The following is a 21,105-nucleotide window of genomic DNA, read 5'->3' as shown; positions in this document are numbered from 1 at the left end:
GTGGCCACTCCTTCAAGACTAGGAGAGGTAGCTGTTTTCTCTAATGCATAAAAACCAACAAAGAGTGTCAAGGAAAATGAAGAAACGGAAGAATATTTTCCAGACGAAAGAAAAAGATAAAGCCTCAGAAGAAGACCTTAATGAAATGCAGATAAGCAATTTAGCGTATACCTTACAAAATAACAGTCATAAAACTGCTCGCTGAGGTCAGGAGATCAGCATATGAACTAAGTGAGAATTTCAACAAAGAAACAGAAAATATAAGAAAATACCAAACAGAAATCAGAGCTGAATAATACAATAACTGAACCGAAAAATACAATAGAAAGGTTCAACAGAGACCAGATTAAGCTGAATAAGTAATCAGAAGACTCAAAATAAGGCAAAGGAATTCATCAAATGAGAGTAGCAAAAAAGATAAAGGAATGAAAAAGAGTGAAAATAGCATAAGGGACTTATGGGACAATATCAAGTGGACCATTATTTACATTATAGGGGTCCAAAAATGAAAAGAAGAAGAAAAAAGGGCAGAAAATTGGTTTGAAAAAATTATGGCCAATAAATTCCCTAACGTGGGGAAGGAAACATACCTCCAGATCCAAGAAGACAATAAAGTTCCAAATAAGATGAATCCAAAGAGACTCTCACCAGGACACATTATAATTAACTTACCAAAAGTTAAAAACAAGGAGAGTGTCTTAAAAGCAGCAAGAGAAAAACAACTTGTTAAGTATAAGGGAACCCTCATAAGACTCTCAGCAGGTTTTTCAGCATAAACTTTGCAGTCCAGAAAGGAGTGGCAAAATATATTCAAATTGCAGGAAGAAAAAAAAAAACTACCAACCAACAATACTCTACCCGGCAAATTTGTTCTTCAGATTAGAAGAAGAGATAAAGAGTTTTCCAGAAAGGCAAAAACTAAAGGAGTTTTTCACCACTAGACTGGCTTTAAAAGAAATGTTAAAAGAACTTCTTTAAGACAAAACAGAATAACAGTAGTTAGTAACAGGAAAATATGTGAAAGTATAAATCTCACTGGTAAAGGTAAATATGTAAACTTTAGAATAATCTAATGTTGTAAGGGTCGTTAATCACTTATAATACTAGTATGAAAGTTAAAAGAGAAAAGTAGTAAAAATAACAACTACAGTAACTTGTTAATAGATACACAAGATAAGAAGAAGTAAGACGTGACATCAAAAACAAAATGGGGGAGGGAAATAAAAATGTAGAGCTTTTATCTTGAGCTCAAGATGGTGAAGTAGAAGAATGTGGACTCATCCCTTCCTATGGAAACACCAAAATCACAACTAATTGCTGAACAACCATGGACAGAAAAATGCTAGAACCTACCAAAAAAGATACCCTAAAGCCTAAGACAAAGAAGAAGCCACAATGAGACGTTAGGAGGGGCACAATCACGATAAGATCAAATATCATACCAGCCAGGTGGGTGACACATGGACTGGAGAGCAATTGTGCCACAGAGGCCCTCTCACAGGAGTGAAAGTCCTGAGCCCCATGTCAGTCTTCCCAGCCTGGGGGTCCAGCAATGGGAGGAGGAGCCCCCAGAGAATCTGGCTTTGAAAGCCTGTGGGGTTTGATCACAGAAAATCCATGGGACTGGAGGAAACAGAGACTCCACTCTTGAAGGGGGCACAGAAGGTTCTGTGTGGACCAGAACCCAGGGGAAAAAAAGCAGTGACCTCATAAAAGACAGGGCCAGACCTACCTGCTAATATTGGAGGGCATCCTGCAGAGGTGGGGGGTGGCTGTGGCTCACTGTGGGGACAAAGACACTGGCAGTGGCAGTTCTGGGGAGTATTCATTTAGTGTAAGCCCTCCCAGAGGCTGCCATTAGCCTCATCCAAAAGTGTTGGGTGCCCCAGGCCAAACAACAAACAGGGCAGGAACACAGCCCCACCCATCAGCAGACAGGCTGCTTAAAGTTTTCTTCAGCATGGCCCTGCCCACCAGAGGGACAAGACCAAGCTCCACTCACCAGTGGAGTCCCTTTATCAGGAAACCTGCACAACCTCTTACACACCCTCAACCACCAGAGGACAGACAGAAGCAAGAACTACAATCCTGCAGCATGTGGAACAGAAACCACCATCACAGAAAGTTAGACAAAATGAGAAGGCAGAGGAATACCTCCCAGATGAAGGAACAAGATAAAACCCCAGAAAAACAACTAAGAGAAGTGGAGATAGGCAATCTGCTGGAAAAAGAATTCAGAATACTGATAGTGAAGATGATACAAGATGCTGGAAAAAGAATGGAGGCAAGGATTGAGAAGGTTCAAGAAATGTTTAACAAAGACTTAGAAGAATTAAGAACAAACAAACAGAGATGAACAATACAATAACTGAAGTGAAAAATAGACTAGAAGGAATCAATAGCAGAATAACTGAGGCAGAAGAACGAATAAGTGACTTGGAAGACAGAATGGTGGAAATCACTGCTGCAGAACAGAAAAAAGAAAAAAGAATGAGAAGAAATGAAGACTGCCAAAGAGATCTCTGGGACAACATTAAATGCACCAACATTTGTATTATAGGGGTCCCAGAAGGAGAACAGAGAGAGAAAGGACCCGAGAAAATATTTGAAGAGATTATAGTTGAAAACTTCCTTAACATGGGAAAGGAAATAGCCACCCAAGTCCAGGAATCACAGAGAGTCCCAGGCAGGATAAACCCAAGGAGAAATACGCCGAGACACAGTAATCAAATTGACAAAAATTAAAGATAAAGAAAAAATACTAAAAGCAACAAGGGAAAAGCAACAAATAACATACAAGGGAACTCCCATAAGGTTAACAGCTGATTTCTCAGCAGAAACTCTGCAGGCGAGAAGGGAGTGGCACAATATATTAAAGTGATGAAAGGGAAAAACCTACAACCAAGAATACTCTACTGAGCAAGGCTTTAATTCAGATTCAATGGAGAAATCAAAAGCTTTACAGAGAAGAAAAAGGTAAGAGAATTCAGCACCACCAGATGAGCTTTGCAACAAACGCTAAAGGAACTTTTCTAAGCAGAAAAGAATAAGCCACAACTAAAAACGGGAAAATTACTAATGGAAAAGCTCATTGGTAAAGGCAAAAAAACAGTAAATGTAGGAAATCATCCGTACAAAATATGGTATCAAAACCAGCAATTGTGAGAAGAGGAGAGCACAAATGCAGGATATTGGAAAGACATTTGAAATGAAAAGACAAGCAACTTAAAACAATCTTACTTATATATAGACTGCTATATCAAAACCTCATGGTAACTGCAAACTGAAAATCTACAGTAGATACACACATAAAGCAGAAAAAGCATCCCAAACACAACACTAAAGTTAGCCATCAAATCACAAGAGAAGAGAACAAAAGAGGAAGGGAAGAAAAAAGACTAACAAAAACAAACACAAAACAATTAGCAAAATGGCAATAAATACATATATATCAATAATTACTTTAAATGTAAACAGATTAATTGCTCCATCCAAAAGACAGAGACTGGCTGAATGGATACAAAAACAAGACCCATGTATCTTCTGTCTACAAGAGACCCACTTCAGATCTAGGGACACATACAGACTGAAAATTAGGGGATGGAAAAAGTGTTCCATGCAAATGAAAATCAAAAGAAAGCTGGAGTCACAATACTCATATCAGACAAAGTACACTCTAAAATAAAGACTTTACAAGAGACAAAGAAAGACATTACATAATGATCAAGGGAACAATCCAAGAAGAAGATACAACAATTGTAAATATATATGCACCCAAATAAGAGTACCTCAATATATAAGACAAATATTAACAGCCATAAAGAAATCGACAGGAACACAATATTAGTGGGGGACTTTAACACCCCAATTTCATCAGTGGACAGATCATTCAGACAGAAAATCAATAAGGAAACACAGGTCTTAAATGACACATTAGACCAGGTGGACTTAACTGATATTTACAGAGCATCCCATCCAAAAGCAGAAGAATACACATTCCTCTCAAGTGCACATGAAACATTCTCCAGGATTGATCACTGGGCCACAAAGTGAGCCTCAGGAAATTTTAAAAAATTGAAATCATATCAAGCATCTTTTCTGACCACAGCACTATGAGATTAGAAATCAACCAGAAGAAAAAAACTGTAAAAAAACACAAACACATAGAGGCTAAACAATATCCTACTAAACAACCAATAGAAAGAGGAAATCAGAAAAATACCTAGAGGCAGTTTAAAGGGTCTGGAGGAAAAAGAAGTTTGGCAGTCACAGAGAGGGGGTCTGGGAAGCGCCAGGCAAGTGGCTCTCCAGATTAAAGAACTTGTCTGAAGTTAAGGAACTTCTGGACAGAGAGGCTTAAAATTTGGATGCATAACATTTCTCTAAAAGGATCTTGGTTCACGAGCCAGGGGTTGGGCTGAAGCTCCTGTGATGGGAGCTCTGAGTCCAAACCACTGGACTAACAGAGAACCGCAGACCCCAGGGAATATTCATTGGAGTGAGGTCTCCCAGAGGTCCTCATCTCTGAACCAAGACGCAGCTCTACTCAACAGCCTACAAACTCCACTGTTGGAAGCCTCAGGCCAAACAACCACTAAGACAGGAACACAATCCCACCCATAAAGAAAAAAAAAATGAGATGGCAAAAAAATATGTCACAGATGAAGGAGCAAGGTAAAAACTTACAGGACCAATAAATGAAGAGAAAATAGGGAATCTACCTGAAAAAGAGTTCAAAGTAATGATAGTAAAGATGATCCAGAATCTCAGAAATAGAATGGAGGCACGGATTGAGAAAACACAAGAAATGTTTAACAAAGATCTAGAAGAATTAAAGAACAAACAAACAGAGATGAGCAACACAATAACTGAAATGAAAAATACAATGGAAGGAATGAATAACCAAGGCAGAAGAACAAATAAGTGAGCTGGAAGACAAAATGGTGGAAATAACTGCCAAGGAGCAGAATAATGAAAAAAGAATGAAAAGAATTGAAGATAATCTCAGAGACCTCTGGGGCAACACTAAACGCACCAACATTTGAATTATAGGGGTCCCAGAAGAAGAAGAGAAAAACAAAGGGACTGAGAAAATATTTGAAGAGATTATGGGGGAAAACTTCCCTAATATGGGAAAGGAAATAGTCACCCAAGTCCAGGAAGCACAGAGTCCCATAAAGGATACACCCTGGGACAAACACACCAAGACACATATTAATCAATCTAACAAAAATTAAATTCAAAGAAAAAAATATTAAAAGCAGCAAGGGAAAAACAAAAAATAACATACAAAGGAGTCCCCATAAGGTTATCAGCTGATTTTTCAGCAGAAACTCTGCAGGCCAGAGGGAGTGGCAGGATATACTTAAAGTGATGAAAGAGAAAAACCTACAACCAAGATTACTCCACCCAGCAAGGATCTCATTCAGATTCAATGGAGAAGTCAAAAGCTTTTCAGACAAGAAAAAGCTAATAGAATTCAGCACCACCAAACCAGCTTTACAACAAATGCTAAAGAAACTTTTCTAGATGGGAAACACAAGAGAAGAAAAAGACCCACAAAAACAAACCCAAAACAATTAAGAAAATGGTAATAGGAACATACATATCGATAATAACCTTGAAGGTAAATGGATTAAATGTCCCAACCAAAAGATACAGACTGGCTGAATGGATACAAAAACAAGACCCATATATATACTGTCTTCAAGAGACCCACTTCAGAACGAGGGACACATACTAACTGAAAATGAAGGGATGGAAATAGATATTCCATGCAAAGGGAAATAAAAAGAAAGCTGTAGTAGCAATACTCATATCAGATAACATAGTCTTTAAAATAAAGACTGTTACAAGAGATAAGGAAGGACATTACCTAATGATCAAGAGATCAATCCAAGAAAAAGATATAACAATTATAAATGTTTATGTACCCAACAAAGGAGCACCACAATACATAAGGCAAATGCTAACAACCATGAAAGGGGAAATCGACAGTAATACAATAATAGTAGGGGACTTTAACACCCCACTTACACCAATGGACAGATCATCCAAAGAGAAAATAAATATGGAAACACAAGGTTTAAATGACACAATAAACTAGATAGGTTTAATTATTATTTATAGAACATTCCACCCAGAAGTGGCAGAATACACTTTCTTCTCAAGTGCAAATGGAACATTCTCCAGAATAGATCATATCTTGGGTCACAAATCAAGCCTCAGAAAATTTAAGAAAATTGAAATTGTATCAAGCATCTTTTCTGACCACAATGCTATGAGACTGGAAATCAATTACAGGAAAAAGACTACAAAAAACACAAATACATGGAGGCTAAACAGTGCAGTATGAAATCACCAAGACATCACTGAAAAATCAAAGAAGAAATTAAAAAATACACAGAAACAAATGAAAATGAAAACATGTCCCCTAAAACCTCTGAAATGCAGCAAAAGCAGTTCTGAGAGGGAAGTTTATAGCAATTCAATTTCACCTCAAGAAACAAGAAAAATCTCAAATAAACAATCTACCCTACACCTAAAGCAACTAGAGAAAGAAGAACAAAGAAAACCCAGGACAGTAGAAGGAAAGAAATCATAAAGATCAGAGCAGAAATAAATGAAATAGAAACGAAGAAAACATCAGCAAAGATCAATAAAACTAAAGCTGGTTCTTTGAGAAGATAAACACAATTGAACCCTTGGCCAGACTCACTAGGAGAAAAAGGGAGAGGTTGCAAATCAATAAAATGAGAAATGAAAAAGGAGAAATCACAACTGACACCACAAAACTACAAAGGATTATAAGAGACTACTACAAACAACTATATGTCAAGAAAATGGACAGTCACAAAAAAATGGACAAATTCTTGGAAAGCTACAATTTTCCAAGACTGAACATGGAAGAATTAGAAAGTATAAACAGACCTATCACAAGTAATGAAATTGAAACTGTAATTAAAAATCTTCCAACAAACAGAAGTCCAGGACCAGATGGCTTCACAGGCAAATTCTATCAAACATTTAGAAAAAACCTAACAACTATCCTTCTCAAACTCTTCCAAAATATTGCAGAGGGAGGAACACCCCCAAATTCATTCTACGAAGCTACCATCACCCTGATACCAAAATCAGAAAAAGATACCAAACAAAAAAAATTATAGACCAATATCACTGATGAACATAGATGCAAAAATCCTGAACAAAATACTAGCAAACAGAATCCAACAACATATTAAAAGGATCATACACCATGATCAAGTGGGATTTATCCCAGGGATGCAAGGATTCTTCAATATATGCAAATCAACAAGTGTGATACACCATATTAACAAATTAAAAAAAAACATATGATCATCTCAATAGATGCAGAAAAAGCTTTTGACAAAACTCAACACCAAGTTATGATAAAAACTCTCCAGAAAGTGGGCATAGACAGAACCTACCTCAACATAATACAAGCCATACATGACAAACCCACAGCAAACATCATACTCAATGGTAAACAACTGAAAGTGTTTCCACTAAGATCAGGAACAAGACAAGGATGTCCAATCTCACCATTCTTATTCAAACTAGTTTTGGAAGACCTAGCCACGGCAATCAGAGAAGAAAAAGAAATTAAAGGAATACAAATTGGAAAAGAAGAAGTAAAACTTTCACTGTTTGCAGATGATAAGATACTATACATAGAAAATCCTAAAGATGCCACCAGAAAACTACTAGAACTAATCAATGAATTTGGTAAGGTTGCAGGATACAAAATAAATGCACAGAAATCTCTTGCATTCCTATACACTAACAAAGAAAAATCAGAAAGAGAAATTAAGGAAACTATCCCACTTAACATTGCAACAAAAAGAATAAAATACCTAGGAATAAACCTACCTAAGGGAGACTTCCCTGGTGGTACAGTGGTTAAGAATCCACCTGCCAATGCAGGGGACATGGGTTCGAGCCCTGCTCTGGGCAGATCCCACATGCTGCAGAGCAACAAAGCCTGTGAGCCACAACTACTGAGCCCATGTGCCACAACTACTGAAGCCTGTGCACCTATAGCCCATGCTCCACAACAAGACAAGCCACCATAATGAGAAGCCTGCGCACCTCAACGAAGAGTAGCCCCCACTCTCCGCAACTAGAGAAAGCCCGTGCACAGCAACGAAGACCCAATGCTTCCAAAAATCAATCAATCAATCAATAAATTTATTAAAAAAAGAAAAACATAAAACCCTACATAAGGAGGTGAAAGACTTGTACTCAGAAAACTACAAAACACTGATGAAAGAAATCAAAGATGACATAAACAGATGGAGAAATATACCATGTTCTTGGATTGGAAGACTCAATATTGTGAAAATGACTATACTACCCAAAGCAACCTACAGATTCAATGCAATCTCTATCAAATTACCAATGGCATTCTTCACAGAATTAGAACAAAAAATTTTACAATTCATGTGGAAACACAAAAGACCCTGAATATCCAAAGCAATCTTGAGAAAGAAAAACGAAGCTGAAGGAATTTGGCTCCCTGACTTCAAACTATACTACAAAGCTACAGTAATCAAGACAATATGGTACTGGCACAAAAACAGAAATATAGATCAATGGCAAAGGATAGAAAGACCAGAGATAAACCCATGTACATATAGTCACCTAATTTATGACAAAGGAGGCAAGAACATACAATGGAGAAAAGACAGCCTCTTCAGTTAGTTGTGTTGGGAAAACTGGACAGCTACATGTAAAAGAATGAAATTAGAATGCTCCCTAACACCATACACAAAAATAAACTCAAAACAGATTAAAGACTTAAATGTAAGACTGGACACTATAAAACTCTTAGAGGAAAACATAGGAAAAACGCTCTTTGACATAAATCACAGAAAGATCTTTTTTGACCCACCTCCTAGGGCAATGAAAATAAAAATAAAAATAAACAAATGGGACCTAATTAAACTTAAAAGCTTTTCCACAGCAAAGGAAACCATAAACAAGATGAAATGACAACCCTCAGAATGGGACTAAATATTTGCAAATGAAACAACAGACAAATGATTAATCTCCAAAATATACAAACAGCTCATGGAGATCAATATCAAAAAACAAACAAGTCTCAAATTCTTTTTAAAGACTGAAATAATATCAAGCATGTTTTCCAACTACAATGGTATTAAACTAGAAATCAATTGCAAGAGGAAAACTGGAAAATTCAAATATGTGGAGATTAAACAAAATGCTCCTGAACAATCACTGGTTAAAGAAGAAATCAAAAGAGAAAAAATATCTTGAGACAAATGAAAATGGAAATAACAACATAACAAGACTTAAGGGATGTAGCAAAAACAGTTTTAAAAGGGAAATTCATGGTGATAAATGCCTACATCAATAAACAAAAGATCTCAAATAAACAAAGTAACTTTACACCTCAAGGAACTAGAAAGAGAACGAACTGAGCCTACAGATAGTAGATGAAATAAAATAACAAATTTCAGAGCAGAAATAAATAAAATAGAAAATAAAAAGATAATACAAAAGATTAATAAAACTAAGAACTGCTTTCTTGAAAAGATATAACAAAATTAACAAACTTATTTAGACCCAACAGCAACAAAAAAAGAGAGGACTCAAATAATAAAATCATAAATGAAAGAGGAGACACTATAACTGACACCACAGAAATACAAGTGATCATAAGACAGTACTCTGAACACCAACAAAGTGGACAACCTAGAATTTATGGAAAATTCCTAGAAACTACAACCTACAAGACTAATCCATGAAGAAATAGAAAATATGAACAGACTGATATTTAGTAAGAAGATCAAATCAGTAATCAAATACTTCCCAACAAACAAGTCTAGGACCAATGACTTCACCGATGAATTCTACCAAATATTTAAAGAAAGTTAACATAAATCCTTCTCAAACTCTTCCAAAAAACAGAAGATGAAGAAACACTTCAAAACTCCTTTTATAAAACCAGCATTACCTTGATACAAAAACCAGACAAGAACACAACAAGAAAAGAAAATTACAGGCCAATAACCCTGATGAACATAGATTCAAAAATCCTCAACAAAATATTAACAAACTGAATTCAACAATACATTAAACGAATCATACAGCATGATCAAGTAGGATTTATTCCAAGGATAAGGATGGTTCAACATAACACAAATCAGTCAACGAGATATACCATATTAACAAAATGAAGGGTAAAAATCATATAATCATTGATATGAATACAGAAAAAGCATTTGCAAAAATTCACATCCATGTCTAAAAATCTGTAACAAAAGGGTATAAAGACAGTGTACCTCAACATAATAAAGGCCATGTATGACAAGCTTACAGCTAATATCACATTCAATGATGAAAAGCTGAAAGTTTTTTCTCCAAGATCAGGAACAAGAGAAAGATGCCCACTCTCACCACTTTATTCAACATAATATTGGTAATATTTGTTAGAGCCAATGGACAAGAAAAAGAAAAGAAAAAGAAATAAAAAGCATTCAAAACTGAAAGGAACAATTAAAATTATATTTATCTGCTTATAACATAATATTATATATAGAAAATGCTAAAGATTCCACTGCTGCCAAAAACACTGTACAATAAATAAATTTGGGTAAAGGATACATAACCATATACAAAAAGAAGTTGCATTTCTATACACTAATAATGAACTATCAGAATAAGAAATTAAGGAGACAACCTTATTTACAATTGTATCAAAAAGAATAAAATACCTAGAAATAAGCTTAACCAAAGAGGTGAAATACCTGTACACTATAAACTATAGGACATTAATAAAGGAAACTGAAGACACAAATAAATGGGAAGATAGTCCATGATAATGGATTGGAATAATTAATATTGTTAAAATGCCCATTCTAGTCAGAGTCATCTGCATATTCAGTGCAATCCCTGTGAAAACTCCAATGATATTTTTCACAGAAATAGAAAAACAATCATAAAATTGGTATGGAACCACAACAAAACCCAAATGGCGAAGACAATATTGAGAAAAAAGAACAGAGCTGGAGGCATCATATTTCATAATCCCAATATTAAAGATATAGTCATCAAAACAGTATGACATTGACATAAAAACAGACACATAGACCAATGGAACAGAAAAGAAAGCCCAGAAATAAACCCATACATATTTGGTCAATTAATTTATGACAAAGGAGCCAGGAATATACAATGGAGAAAGGACAGTCTTTTCAATAAATGGTGCTGGGAAAACTGAACACACAAAAGAATGAAAAATGGACCCCTATCTTATATCATACATAAAAATTAACTCAAAATGGATTAAAGACTTGAATATAAGACCTGAAACCAAAATACTAGAAAAATACACAAGTGGCAAAATCTTTGACATACATCTTGGCAATGATTTTTTGAATTTGACACCAAAAGCAAAGGCAACTAAAGCAAATATAAACAAGTGGGACTACATCGAACTGAAAAGCTTTTCACAGAAGAGGAAGCCATCAAAAAATTGAAAATCTAACCTACTGAATGGAAGAAAATATTTGTAAATCATATATCTGATAAGGGGTTAATAGCCAAAATATATAAATAACTCATATGACTCAAAGTGAAAAAACAACAATCCCACTAAAAAATGGGCAGACAACCTGAACAGACATTTTTCCAAAGAAGATCTACAGGCAACCAACAGGTACAGAAAAAGATGCTTAACAAAATGAATCATCAAGGAAATTCAAATCAAAACCACATCTGTGAGAATAGCTAGCATCAAAAACATAAGCAAAAACAAGCCTTGGCAAGGATGTGGAGAAAAGGGAACCCGGGTGCACTGTTGGTGGGAATGTAAATTGTTCAGCTGCTATCGAAAAATAGAATGGGGTTTCCTCAAAAAAATTAAAAATAGGGTAAATCCTGAGTTCTCATCACAAGGAATTTTTTTCTATTTCTTTAATTTTGTATCTATATGAGATGATTGATGTTCACTGTACTTATTGTGCTAATCATTTCATGATGTATGTAAGTTAAATCATTATGATGTATACCTTAAACTCATACATGCTGTATGTCAATTATATCTCAATAAAACTGGAAGAAAAAATTAAAAATAGAACTACCATATGATCCAGCAATTCCACTTCTGGTATTTTTCCAAGGAAAAGAAGACACTAACTCAAAAAGATTATCCTCACCACCATGTTCACTGAAGCATTACTTACAATAGCCAAGACATGGAAACAACCTACGTGTCCATCAATGGATGAATAAAGAAGATGTGGTATATATATATATATATATACACACACACACACACAATGGAATACTATTCAGCCATAAAAAGTAAGGGTATCCTGCCAACTGCAACAACATGGATGGACCTTGAGGGCATCATGCTAAGTGAAATAAGTCAGGCAGAGAAAGAAAAATACCATATGATCTCACTTATACATGTAATCTGAAAAAAAATTCATAAATAGAATAGATTAGTGGTTGCTAGAGTTGGGGGGTGGGGTATGGGCAAAATTAGGGGAGGTGGTAAAAATGTAGAAACTTCCAATTATAAAATAAATAAGTCCTGGGGATGTAATGTACAGGATGGCAACTATAGTTAATAATACTGTATTTTATATTTGAAAGTTTCTAGAGAGTATATCTTAAAATTTCTCATCCAAAGAAAAAGAATTTGTAACTGTGTGGTGATCCATGTTAACTAGACTTACTGTGGCGATCTTTTCACAGTGGGTACACATATCAAATCACTATGTTGTAAACTTTAAATAACTGTTATATGTCAATTATACCTCCATAAAAATAATAAAGTAGTTTCCTTTTCGAGGGTGGCAGCGAGCACGGATAGAGCACCATGAAGGCCTCGGGCACACTTCCAGAGTACAAGGTGGTGGGGCGCTGCCTGCGGACCCCCAAATGCAGCATGTCTCCCCTCTACTGCATGCAAATCTTTGCACCTAATCATGTTGCCAAGTCCTGCTTCTGGTACTTTGTGTCTCAGCTGAAGAAGATGAGAGAGTATTCAGGGAAAATTGCCTACTGTAGACAGGTGCTGGAGAAATCTCCCCTGCGGGTGAAGAACTTTGGCTTCTGGCTGCGCTATGACTTCCACAGCACTGAGAGTACCGGGACCTGACCACAGCCAGTGTGGTCACCCAGTGCTACCGAGACATGGGCGCCTGGCACCGCGCCTGGGCCCACTCGATCCAGATCACAAAAGCAGAAGAGATCGCAGCCAGCAAGTGCTGTCGACCAGCAGTCAAGCAGTTCCACGACTCCAAGATCAAGTTCCCACTGCCCTACCAGGTTCTCTGTTGCCAGCACAAGCGACACCTCACCACTAAGAGGCCCAACACCTTCGTTTAGATGCAGGCCCTCCCTGTCCCCAGGTCTGCCCAAATAAAACTCATTGGGAAAACCGGAAAAAAAAATTATTATATCCTCCAAGATGTTCTTCTTTCCTATTCCATTCCACATCCAACAAAAGGATCTTGGAACACCCCTAATTACCCATACCCTACTATCTGCCAAGCAAGAGGAGTTTTTGTTTGGTTTGATTTTTGGTTTTGGTTTGCTTGTTTGCTATCTCTTCATTAATTCTGCCTCAGTAGGAATTACCTGTCCCGAAGTTTCCCAACCAGTAGGCAGGTATAGCTCAGCTCCTCTACTGCTCCAATCCCTTTCTTCCTCTCTTATTGTGACTCCTGCCTTGGTCTCTCTTGTAAAATTTAAGATTTTAGCCAGGGTTCCACTATGCCTTTAGCCTTGTCTAGGCATCACAAATTAAAAGCTGATGCCTGCTCTACCTAAAGAACTCATAGCACCTGATACCCTTCAGGTTCCACCAGTGAGCTTATTTTCTTTTCTGACTTGCTCTAGACACATTCAAGCTGCCATAGATGTAGAGATTGTTTTTTAAGGATTCTAACCTGCTCATGATTCGTTCTTTAAGAGGATATATCTATATTATTCTTATCTAGGAAATATGAGTTATTTAAAGGAGTAACAGAATAGCATCTAATATTATTGACCACATTCCCCTCCTTGAAAATGTCTCCCATTTTTCTTTCCTATGACACCATTCTTTGAGAACTCCCAAATCTCTCTAGCAGCTCATTCTCTCTCTTTTTTGATGGTAAACAATATTTATTTTCACTGATTAGCAAACAAAAGGAAAATTATTAATACATAATTCAGTTTTGTTTATTCTGATTTTATTTACTGTATTAATTACTGAAATCTAACAGAATCTTGGAAAGCAATTTTTAATGGAACTATAGTTGATTTACAATATTATTTAGTTTAGGTATACAGCATAGTAATTCAGTATTTTTGCAGATTATACTCCGTTATAAGTTATTACAAGATAATGGTGCTAATTACCTGTGCTATACAATACATCCTTGTTGCTTATCTATTTTATACTTAGTCGTTTGTATCTCTTAACCCCAAAGCCCTAATTTGTTCCTTCCTGCTTTCCTATCCCCACTGGTAACCATAAGTTTGTTTTCTATATCCGTGAGTCAATTTCTGTTTTGCATATGCATTCATATGTATTATGTTTTAGATTCTACACATAAATGATATCATACACTATTTTTCTTTCTCTGCCTGACTTATTTCAGTAAGCATAATATTCTCTAGGGCCATAAGGCCATCAACATTGCTGCAAATGGCTAAGTAATATTCCACTGTGTGTGTGTGTGTTTATATATATATATCCCACATCTTCTTTATTCATTACTTTGTTGATGGACACTAGGGTTGCTTCCATGTCTTGGCTAGTACAAATAGTGCTGCTGTAAATATTGGGGCACATGTAACTTTGCAAATTAGTGTTTTCTTTTTCTCCTGATATATATACTAAAGTGGGATTGCTGGATCATATGTTAACTCTATTTTTAGTTTTTTAAGGAACTTCCATACTGTTTTCCATAGTGGCTGCACCAATTTACATTCTCACCAACAGTGTACAAGTGTCCCCTTTTCTCCACATCCTCTCCAACATTTGTTATTTGTAGACTTTTTGATGATAGCCATTCTGACAGGTGTGAGGTGATATCTCATTGCTGTTTTGATTTGCATTTCTCTAATAATTAGTGATGCTGAGCATCTTTTCATGGGCCTGTTGGCCATCTGTATGTCTTCTTTGGAAAAAAAGTCTGTTCAGGTCTTTGATCATTTTTTGATTGGTTATTTGGTTTTTTTTTGATATTGAGTTGTATGAGCTGTTTACATATTTTTTGATATTAATCCCTTGTTGATTGCATCATATCTAAATATTTTCTCCCATTCTGCTGGTTGGCTTTTCGTTTTGCCAATGGTTTTATTTGCTGTGGAAAAGTTTTTAAATTTAATTAGGTCCCATTTATTTGTTGATTTTATTTCTTTTGCCTTAGAAGACAGACCTCCCAAAATATTGCTAAAATTTATGTCAAAGGGTGTTCTGCCTATGTTCTCTTCCAGGAGTTTTATTGTTTCATGTCTTACATTTAGGTCTTAAACATTTTGAGTTTATTTTTGAATATGGTGTGAAGAAATATTCTAATCTCATTATTTTATGTGTAGCTGTCTAGTTGGGCCAGCACCACTTGTTGAAGAGACTCTCTTTTCTCCATTGTATATTCTTGCCTCTTCTGTCATAGATGAATTTACCATAGTTCTGTGGGTTTCTTTCTGGGCTCTCTATTCTGTTCCACTTATCTATGTGTCTGTTTTTGTGCCAGTACTATGCTATTTTGAATACTTCAGTTCTGTTGTATTCTCTGAAGTCTGAGAGGGTAATTCCTCTGGCTTTGTTCTTCTTCTCAAGATTGCTTTGGCAACTCAGGGTCTTCTGTGGTTCCATATAAATTTTAGGATTATTTGGTCTAGTCCTGTGAGAAATGTCATGAGTGTTTGATAGGGATTACATGAAATCTGTAGATTGCTTTGGGTGGTATGGTCATTTTAACAATATTAATTCTTCAAAGCCACAAATGTGATATCTTTACATTTCTTTGTATTATGTTCAATTTCCTTCATCAACGTTTTATAGCTTTCAGAGTATAGGTCTCTCATCTTCTTAAGTTTATTCCGAGGTATTTTATTCTTTTTGGTGTGATTTTTAAATGGGATTTTTAAAAACTTTCTCTTGTATCCTGCCACCTTGCTGCATTCATTTATTAGTTCCAGTAGTTTTTGTGTGAGACTTTAGGGTTCTCTATATAAAGTATCATGTCATCTGCAACTAATGACCATTTTACCTCTTTCCTTCCAATTTGGATAACTTTCATTTCTTTTTCTTGTCTGACTTCTGTGGCTAGAGCTTCCAGTACTATGGTAAATCAAAGCAGCAAGAGTGAACATCCCTATCTTGTTCCTGAATTTAGTGAGATGGCTTTCAGTTTTTCACCATTGAGTATGACATTGGCCATAGGTTTGTCACAAATAGGCTTTATTATGTTGAAATATTTTCCCTCTATACCCACTTTGATGAGAGTTTTTACCATGAATGGATGTTGAATTTTATCAAATGCTTTTTCTGCATATATTGAGAAGATCATGTGATTTTTATCTTTCCTTTTTCTAATGTGATATACCACATTGGTTGATTTGCAAATGTTGAACCATCTTTTTGACCCTGGAATGAATCCAACTTGATTATGATGTATGATCCTGTTTATATATTGTTGGATTTGGCTTGCTAATATTGTGTTGAGGATTTTGCCATCTATATTCATCTAAAATATTTGGCCTGTAATTTTCTTTTTTGTACTGTCTTTGTCTGGTTTTGGTATCAGTGTAATGGTGGCCTTGTAGAATGAATTTGGGAGTGTTACCTACTCTTCCATTTTTTGGAATAGTTTGAGAAGGATAGGTATTAGTTCTTCTTTATATGTTTGGTAAAATTCCCCTGTGAAGCCATCTTTCCCTGGACTTTTCTTTGTAGGGAGTTTTTCAAGTTACAGATTTTATTTCACTCCTAGTGATTGGTCTGTTAAAGTTGTTTCTTCTGGACTCAGTCTTGGCAGGCTGTATGTTTCTAGAAATTTGTCCTTTCTTCAAGGTTGTCCAATTTGTTGGCATATAACTGCTCAGAGAATTCTCTTATAATTTCTTTGTATCTCTGTGGTATCAGTTTTTATTTCTCCTGTTTCATTTCTTATTTTATTTCAGTCTTCTCTCTTTCCTTCTTGGTGAACCCAGCTAAATGCTTATCAATTTTGTTTATCTTTTCAGAAAAACAGCTCTTAGTTTAATTGATCTTTTCCATTTTTTAAATCTCTATTTTCTCTCTGATCTTTATTATTTCCTTCCTTCTGCTGACTTTGATCTGTTTTTCTTTTTCTAATTCTTTTAGGTGGTAGGCTGTTTGAGATTTTTCTTGTTTCCTGAGGAAGTCCTATATCGCTATAAACTTCCTTCTTAGAACTGACTTTGCAACATCCCATGTATTTTGAAAAGTTTTGTTTCCATTTTTATTTGTCTCAAGGTACTTTCTGATTTCCTCTTTGATTTCATTGTTGATCCATTTGCTTTTCAGTAGCATGTCATTTAGTCTTCACGTGTTTGTTCTTTTCCTATTTTTCTTTCTGTAGTTGACTTCTAGTTTCATACAGTTGTGTTCTGAAAAAAATGCTTGATGCAATTTCTACCCTCTTAAATTTTTTGAGGCTTGTTTTGTGGTCTAGTATGTGATTTATCCTGGAGAATGTTCTGTGTTCAATTGAAAGGAATGTGTATTCTGTTGTTTTTGGATGTATTGTCCTATAGATATCTACTAAGTTTAACTGGTCTAGTGTGTCCTTAAGACCACTATTCCTTTATTGATTTTCTGTATGGATAATCTGTCCATTGATATCAGTTAGGTGTTAAAGTTCCCTACTATTATTGTATTATTGTCCCTTTCTTCCTTTAAGTGTTAGTATTTGATTTATATATTTAGGTGCTCCTGTTTTGGGTGCAAATATGTTAACAAGTATAATATTCTCTTCTTGTTTGATCCCTTTATCATTATATAATACCCTTCTTTGTCTTTTATTATATCCTTTGTTGTGAAGTCTCTTTTGTCTGATATGAGTATTGCTACTCCCACTTTCTTTTTGTTTCCATTTGCATGAAATATCATTTTCCATCCTCTCACTTTTACTCTGTACGTGTCTTTTGCCCTAAAGTGAGTCTCCTGTAAGCAGCATATTGAGGGTCTTGGTTTTTACCCAATCAGCCACCCTATGTCTTTTGATCAAACACTGACATTTAAAGTAATTATTGATAGGTATGTACTTATTGCCACTTTATCACTTGTTTTCCAGTTGTTTCTGTAGTTCTTCTCTGTTCATTTTTTCTTTTTGTTTCTACCATTGTGGTTTCATGAGTTTCTTTAGTAATTCCTTGGTTTCCTTGCTATTTGCTTTTTGTGTAGCTATTATAGGCTTTTGACTTGTGGTTTCCATGAGGATCACATATGTTGACCCATAATTATATCTACAGTAAGTCCCCTACATACGAATGAGTTCTGTTCTGAGAGTGTGTTCATAAGTCCAATTTGTTTGTAAGTCCAACAAAGTTAGCCTGGGTACCCAACTAACACAATCAGCTATATAGTACTGTACTGTAATAGGTTTATAATACTTTTCACAGAAATAATACATAAAAAGCCAACAAACGCAAAAGTAAAGAAAACATTTTTAATCTTACAGTACAGTACCTTGAAAAGTACAGTAGTACAGTACAACAGCTGGCATACAGGGGCTGGCATTGAGTGAACAGGCAAGAAGAATTACTGACTGGAGGAGGGAGAGGAGGTGGGAGATGGTAGAGCTGAAGGATCATCAGCAACGAGAGATGGAGGGCAAGCTGCAATTTTATACATGCCTGACATTGATGACAAAAGTTCTGGTTCCTTGCTGGATTCAATTCTATCTGCCCTCTTGAACAAAAGATCCAGTGATGTCTGGGGGGTAGTAGCTCTTTTTTTCTCATCATAGATGACACAGTAGCACTGGATTGCATTCTGAATGGCTGCTGCAACTTTCATGTACTAAGTTCGGGTCCTGTGCCTCAAAAACTAACAGTGCCTCCTCAAATAAAGAAAGTCCCCTTACCAAATTCCCTGCATTGTGAATCTCTTTAGTTCTTCAGTTACTTCTTCTTCCTCTTTTCTCTCTTCATCCTTTCTTTGGGCTTCCAATTCTATTGTTATTGCTTGGTGCTTCTTAGCAGTACCAGCTACATCACCACTGCTTTTACGCTTGCTTCCAGACATCCTGGGCTTGAAATAAAGACACTGTACTACTATACTCTATACAGTACTGTAGAGTAAAGTACACAAAAGCACAACCACTTTTAGAAGACGCAGGCATGTGACAATGCATGCCAGACACATGAACTAATTTATGTGATTGGACACGTGAATGCATATTCGCATCTTTGAAAGTTCTCAACTTGAAGGTTCATATGTAGGGGACTTACTGTACATGTTTTAAACTGATAGTCATTTAATTTCAAACACATTTAAAAATATCTACATTTTTTACTCCCTTCTCTTACATTTTGTGGGGTTTTTTATGTTATATTTTACATATTTGTGCTTATTCCTTAACTGTTTATTGTTTTGTGTCCTAGTATGTGTCCTATCCTAGAGAATGTCCCATGCGCTCTTGAAAAAAATGTGTATTGTTTTTTGAATGACTGAATCATACACCCTTATTATGAGCAGGGATTACAACTTAGGTAACCAATGTTTATATATGTTTTAGTATTCTTAAATATATAACTATTTTCACCTGTAACACAATTAAACCTAAAGAAATTTCATCTTGGAATAAATTTTATAGGACTTATAGAAAGAACTTTAAATGCATCTATATTGGTTTGACTAAAATAAGGCACATTACAGTTTCTGAAATGTTGTTAATTTTATTTCTCAATCTAAGCTATAATTTCCCCAGAGTAAAAAAATATATTAAAAAAAAGTTACCCTAAAAAGAAAATTTTCAGAAAGAGCTAACCTTAAAGTAAATTTCAAATACTAAAATAAGACATGATAATACAACTTACTTAATTGGAAAGATAATGTAAGATGTACTTTACCTCACCAATTCCAAAGTCCCATGATTGCTTAGAACACAATTCTTCCAAAGGGATATTACCTCTAAGGGTTTTAAATAAGAAAGTATTAGCGTGTGTTTTATTCCCTCTGAAAATTATTGTTCTAAATTATGATTCCCAAAGTTGGTTAAAGATCAGAATTATAAGAGAAGTTTTTTAAAAGATAAGGATTCATAAGCTCTATCTTAAGGAGCCTATTTATTTTGTGTAGGTCAAACTTGATATTTTGTATTTTAAAATCACCCCTTGGGCTTCTCCGGTGGCGCAGTGGTTAAGAATCCACCTGCCAATGCAGGGGACATGGGTTTGATCCCTGGTCCAGGAATATCCCACATGCCACGGAGCAACTAAGCCCATGCGCCACAACTACTAAGCTTGCAGTTTAGAGCCACAAGCCACAACTACTGAAGCCCTCATGCCTAGAGCCCATGCTCTGCAACAAGAGAAGCCACCACAATGAGAAGCCTGCGCACTGCAATGAAGAGAAGCCCCTGCTCACCGCAACTAGAGAAAGCCCACGTGAACAATGAAGACCCAATGCAGCCAAAAATAAATAAATAAATAAATAAATAAATAAATAAATAAATTTATTAGGGAAAAAAAAACCCTCAAGTGATGAGGATCTTCACACACACAGGTTTGGAAGCCATGTTCTAAATCACTTTCATAAAATATGTTTTAAAATTCAAGTTTTAACATCCTGTTTTTCATTCATAAGTTTCTGAATATTTGGAGGTTTGACAACAAAGAACCTAAGTTGTTGATTTTATTAAATAAGTGGTGAATCTATTTTTTAATTTGTTGTGCCAATGCCATAAAAATGGCATCTAATAATTCTTTGTATTAATAGATATTTTACATATTTCCATAAGAAAGTACTTCCAAAATAAAAATCTATTCTAATTCATGATTTTCAATTACAAAGATTTGATTAAATCATAATTATTACTGAGAAAGTTAGGCATATTCTGAAACTACAAGTTTTCTTTAATTTAC

The 21,105-nt window shown here is 35.5% G+C and overlaps 1 protein-coding gene and 1 pseudogene across 2 annotated transcripts in view; one reads left to right on the top strand and one right to left on the bottom strand.

Annotated features, from left to right (window-relative positions):
• Window positions 1-21,105, bottom strand: part of REDIC1 (regulator of DNA class I crossover intermediates 1) — an 80,707-nt gene that overhangs the window by 25,535 nt on the left and 34,067 nt on the right. The window contains 1 exon segment of the mRNA XM_082349510.1: window positions 20,092-20,152. Coding sequence (XP_082205636.1) covers window positions 20,092-20,152 — 61 coding nt within the window.
• On the top strand, window positions 12,857-13,448 carry LOC309608855 (large ribosomal subunit protein eL20 pseudogene; annotated as a pseudogene). The gene has a single exon. The product of its transcript is annotated as a large ribosomal subunit protein eL20 pseudogene (transcript).

This window comes from Balaenoptera borealis (genome assembly GCF_965194805.1).
Source record: "Balaenoptera borealis genome assembly, chromosome: 13".
Taxonomy (NCBI): domain Eukaryota; kingdom Metazoa; phylum Chordata; class Mammalia; order Artiodactyla; family Balaenopteridae; genus Balaenoptera; species Balaenoptera borealis.
The sequence above is the reverse complement of the archived record's forward strand: the minus strand, read 5'-3'. Positions and strand labels throughout refer to the sequence as shown.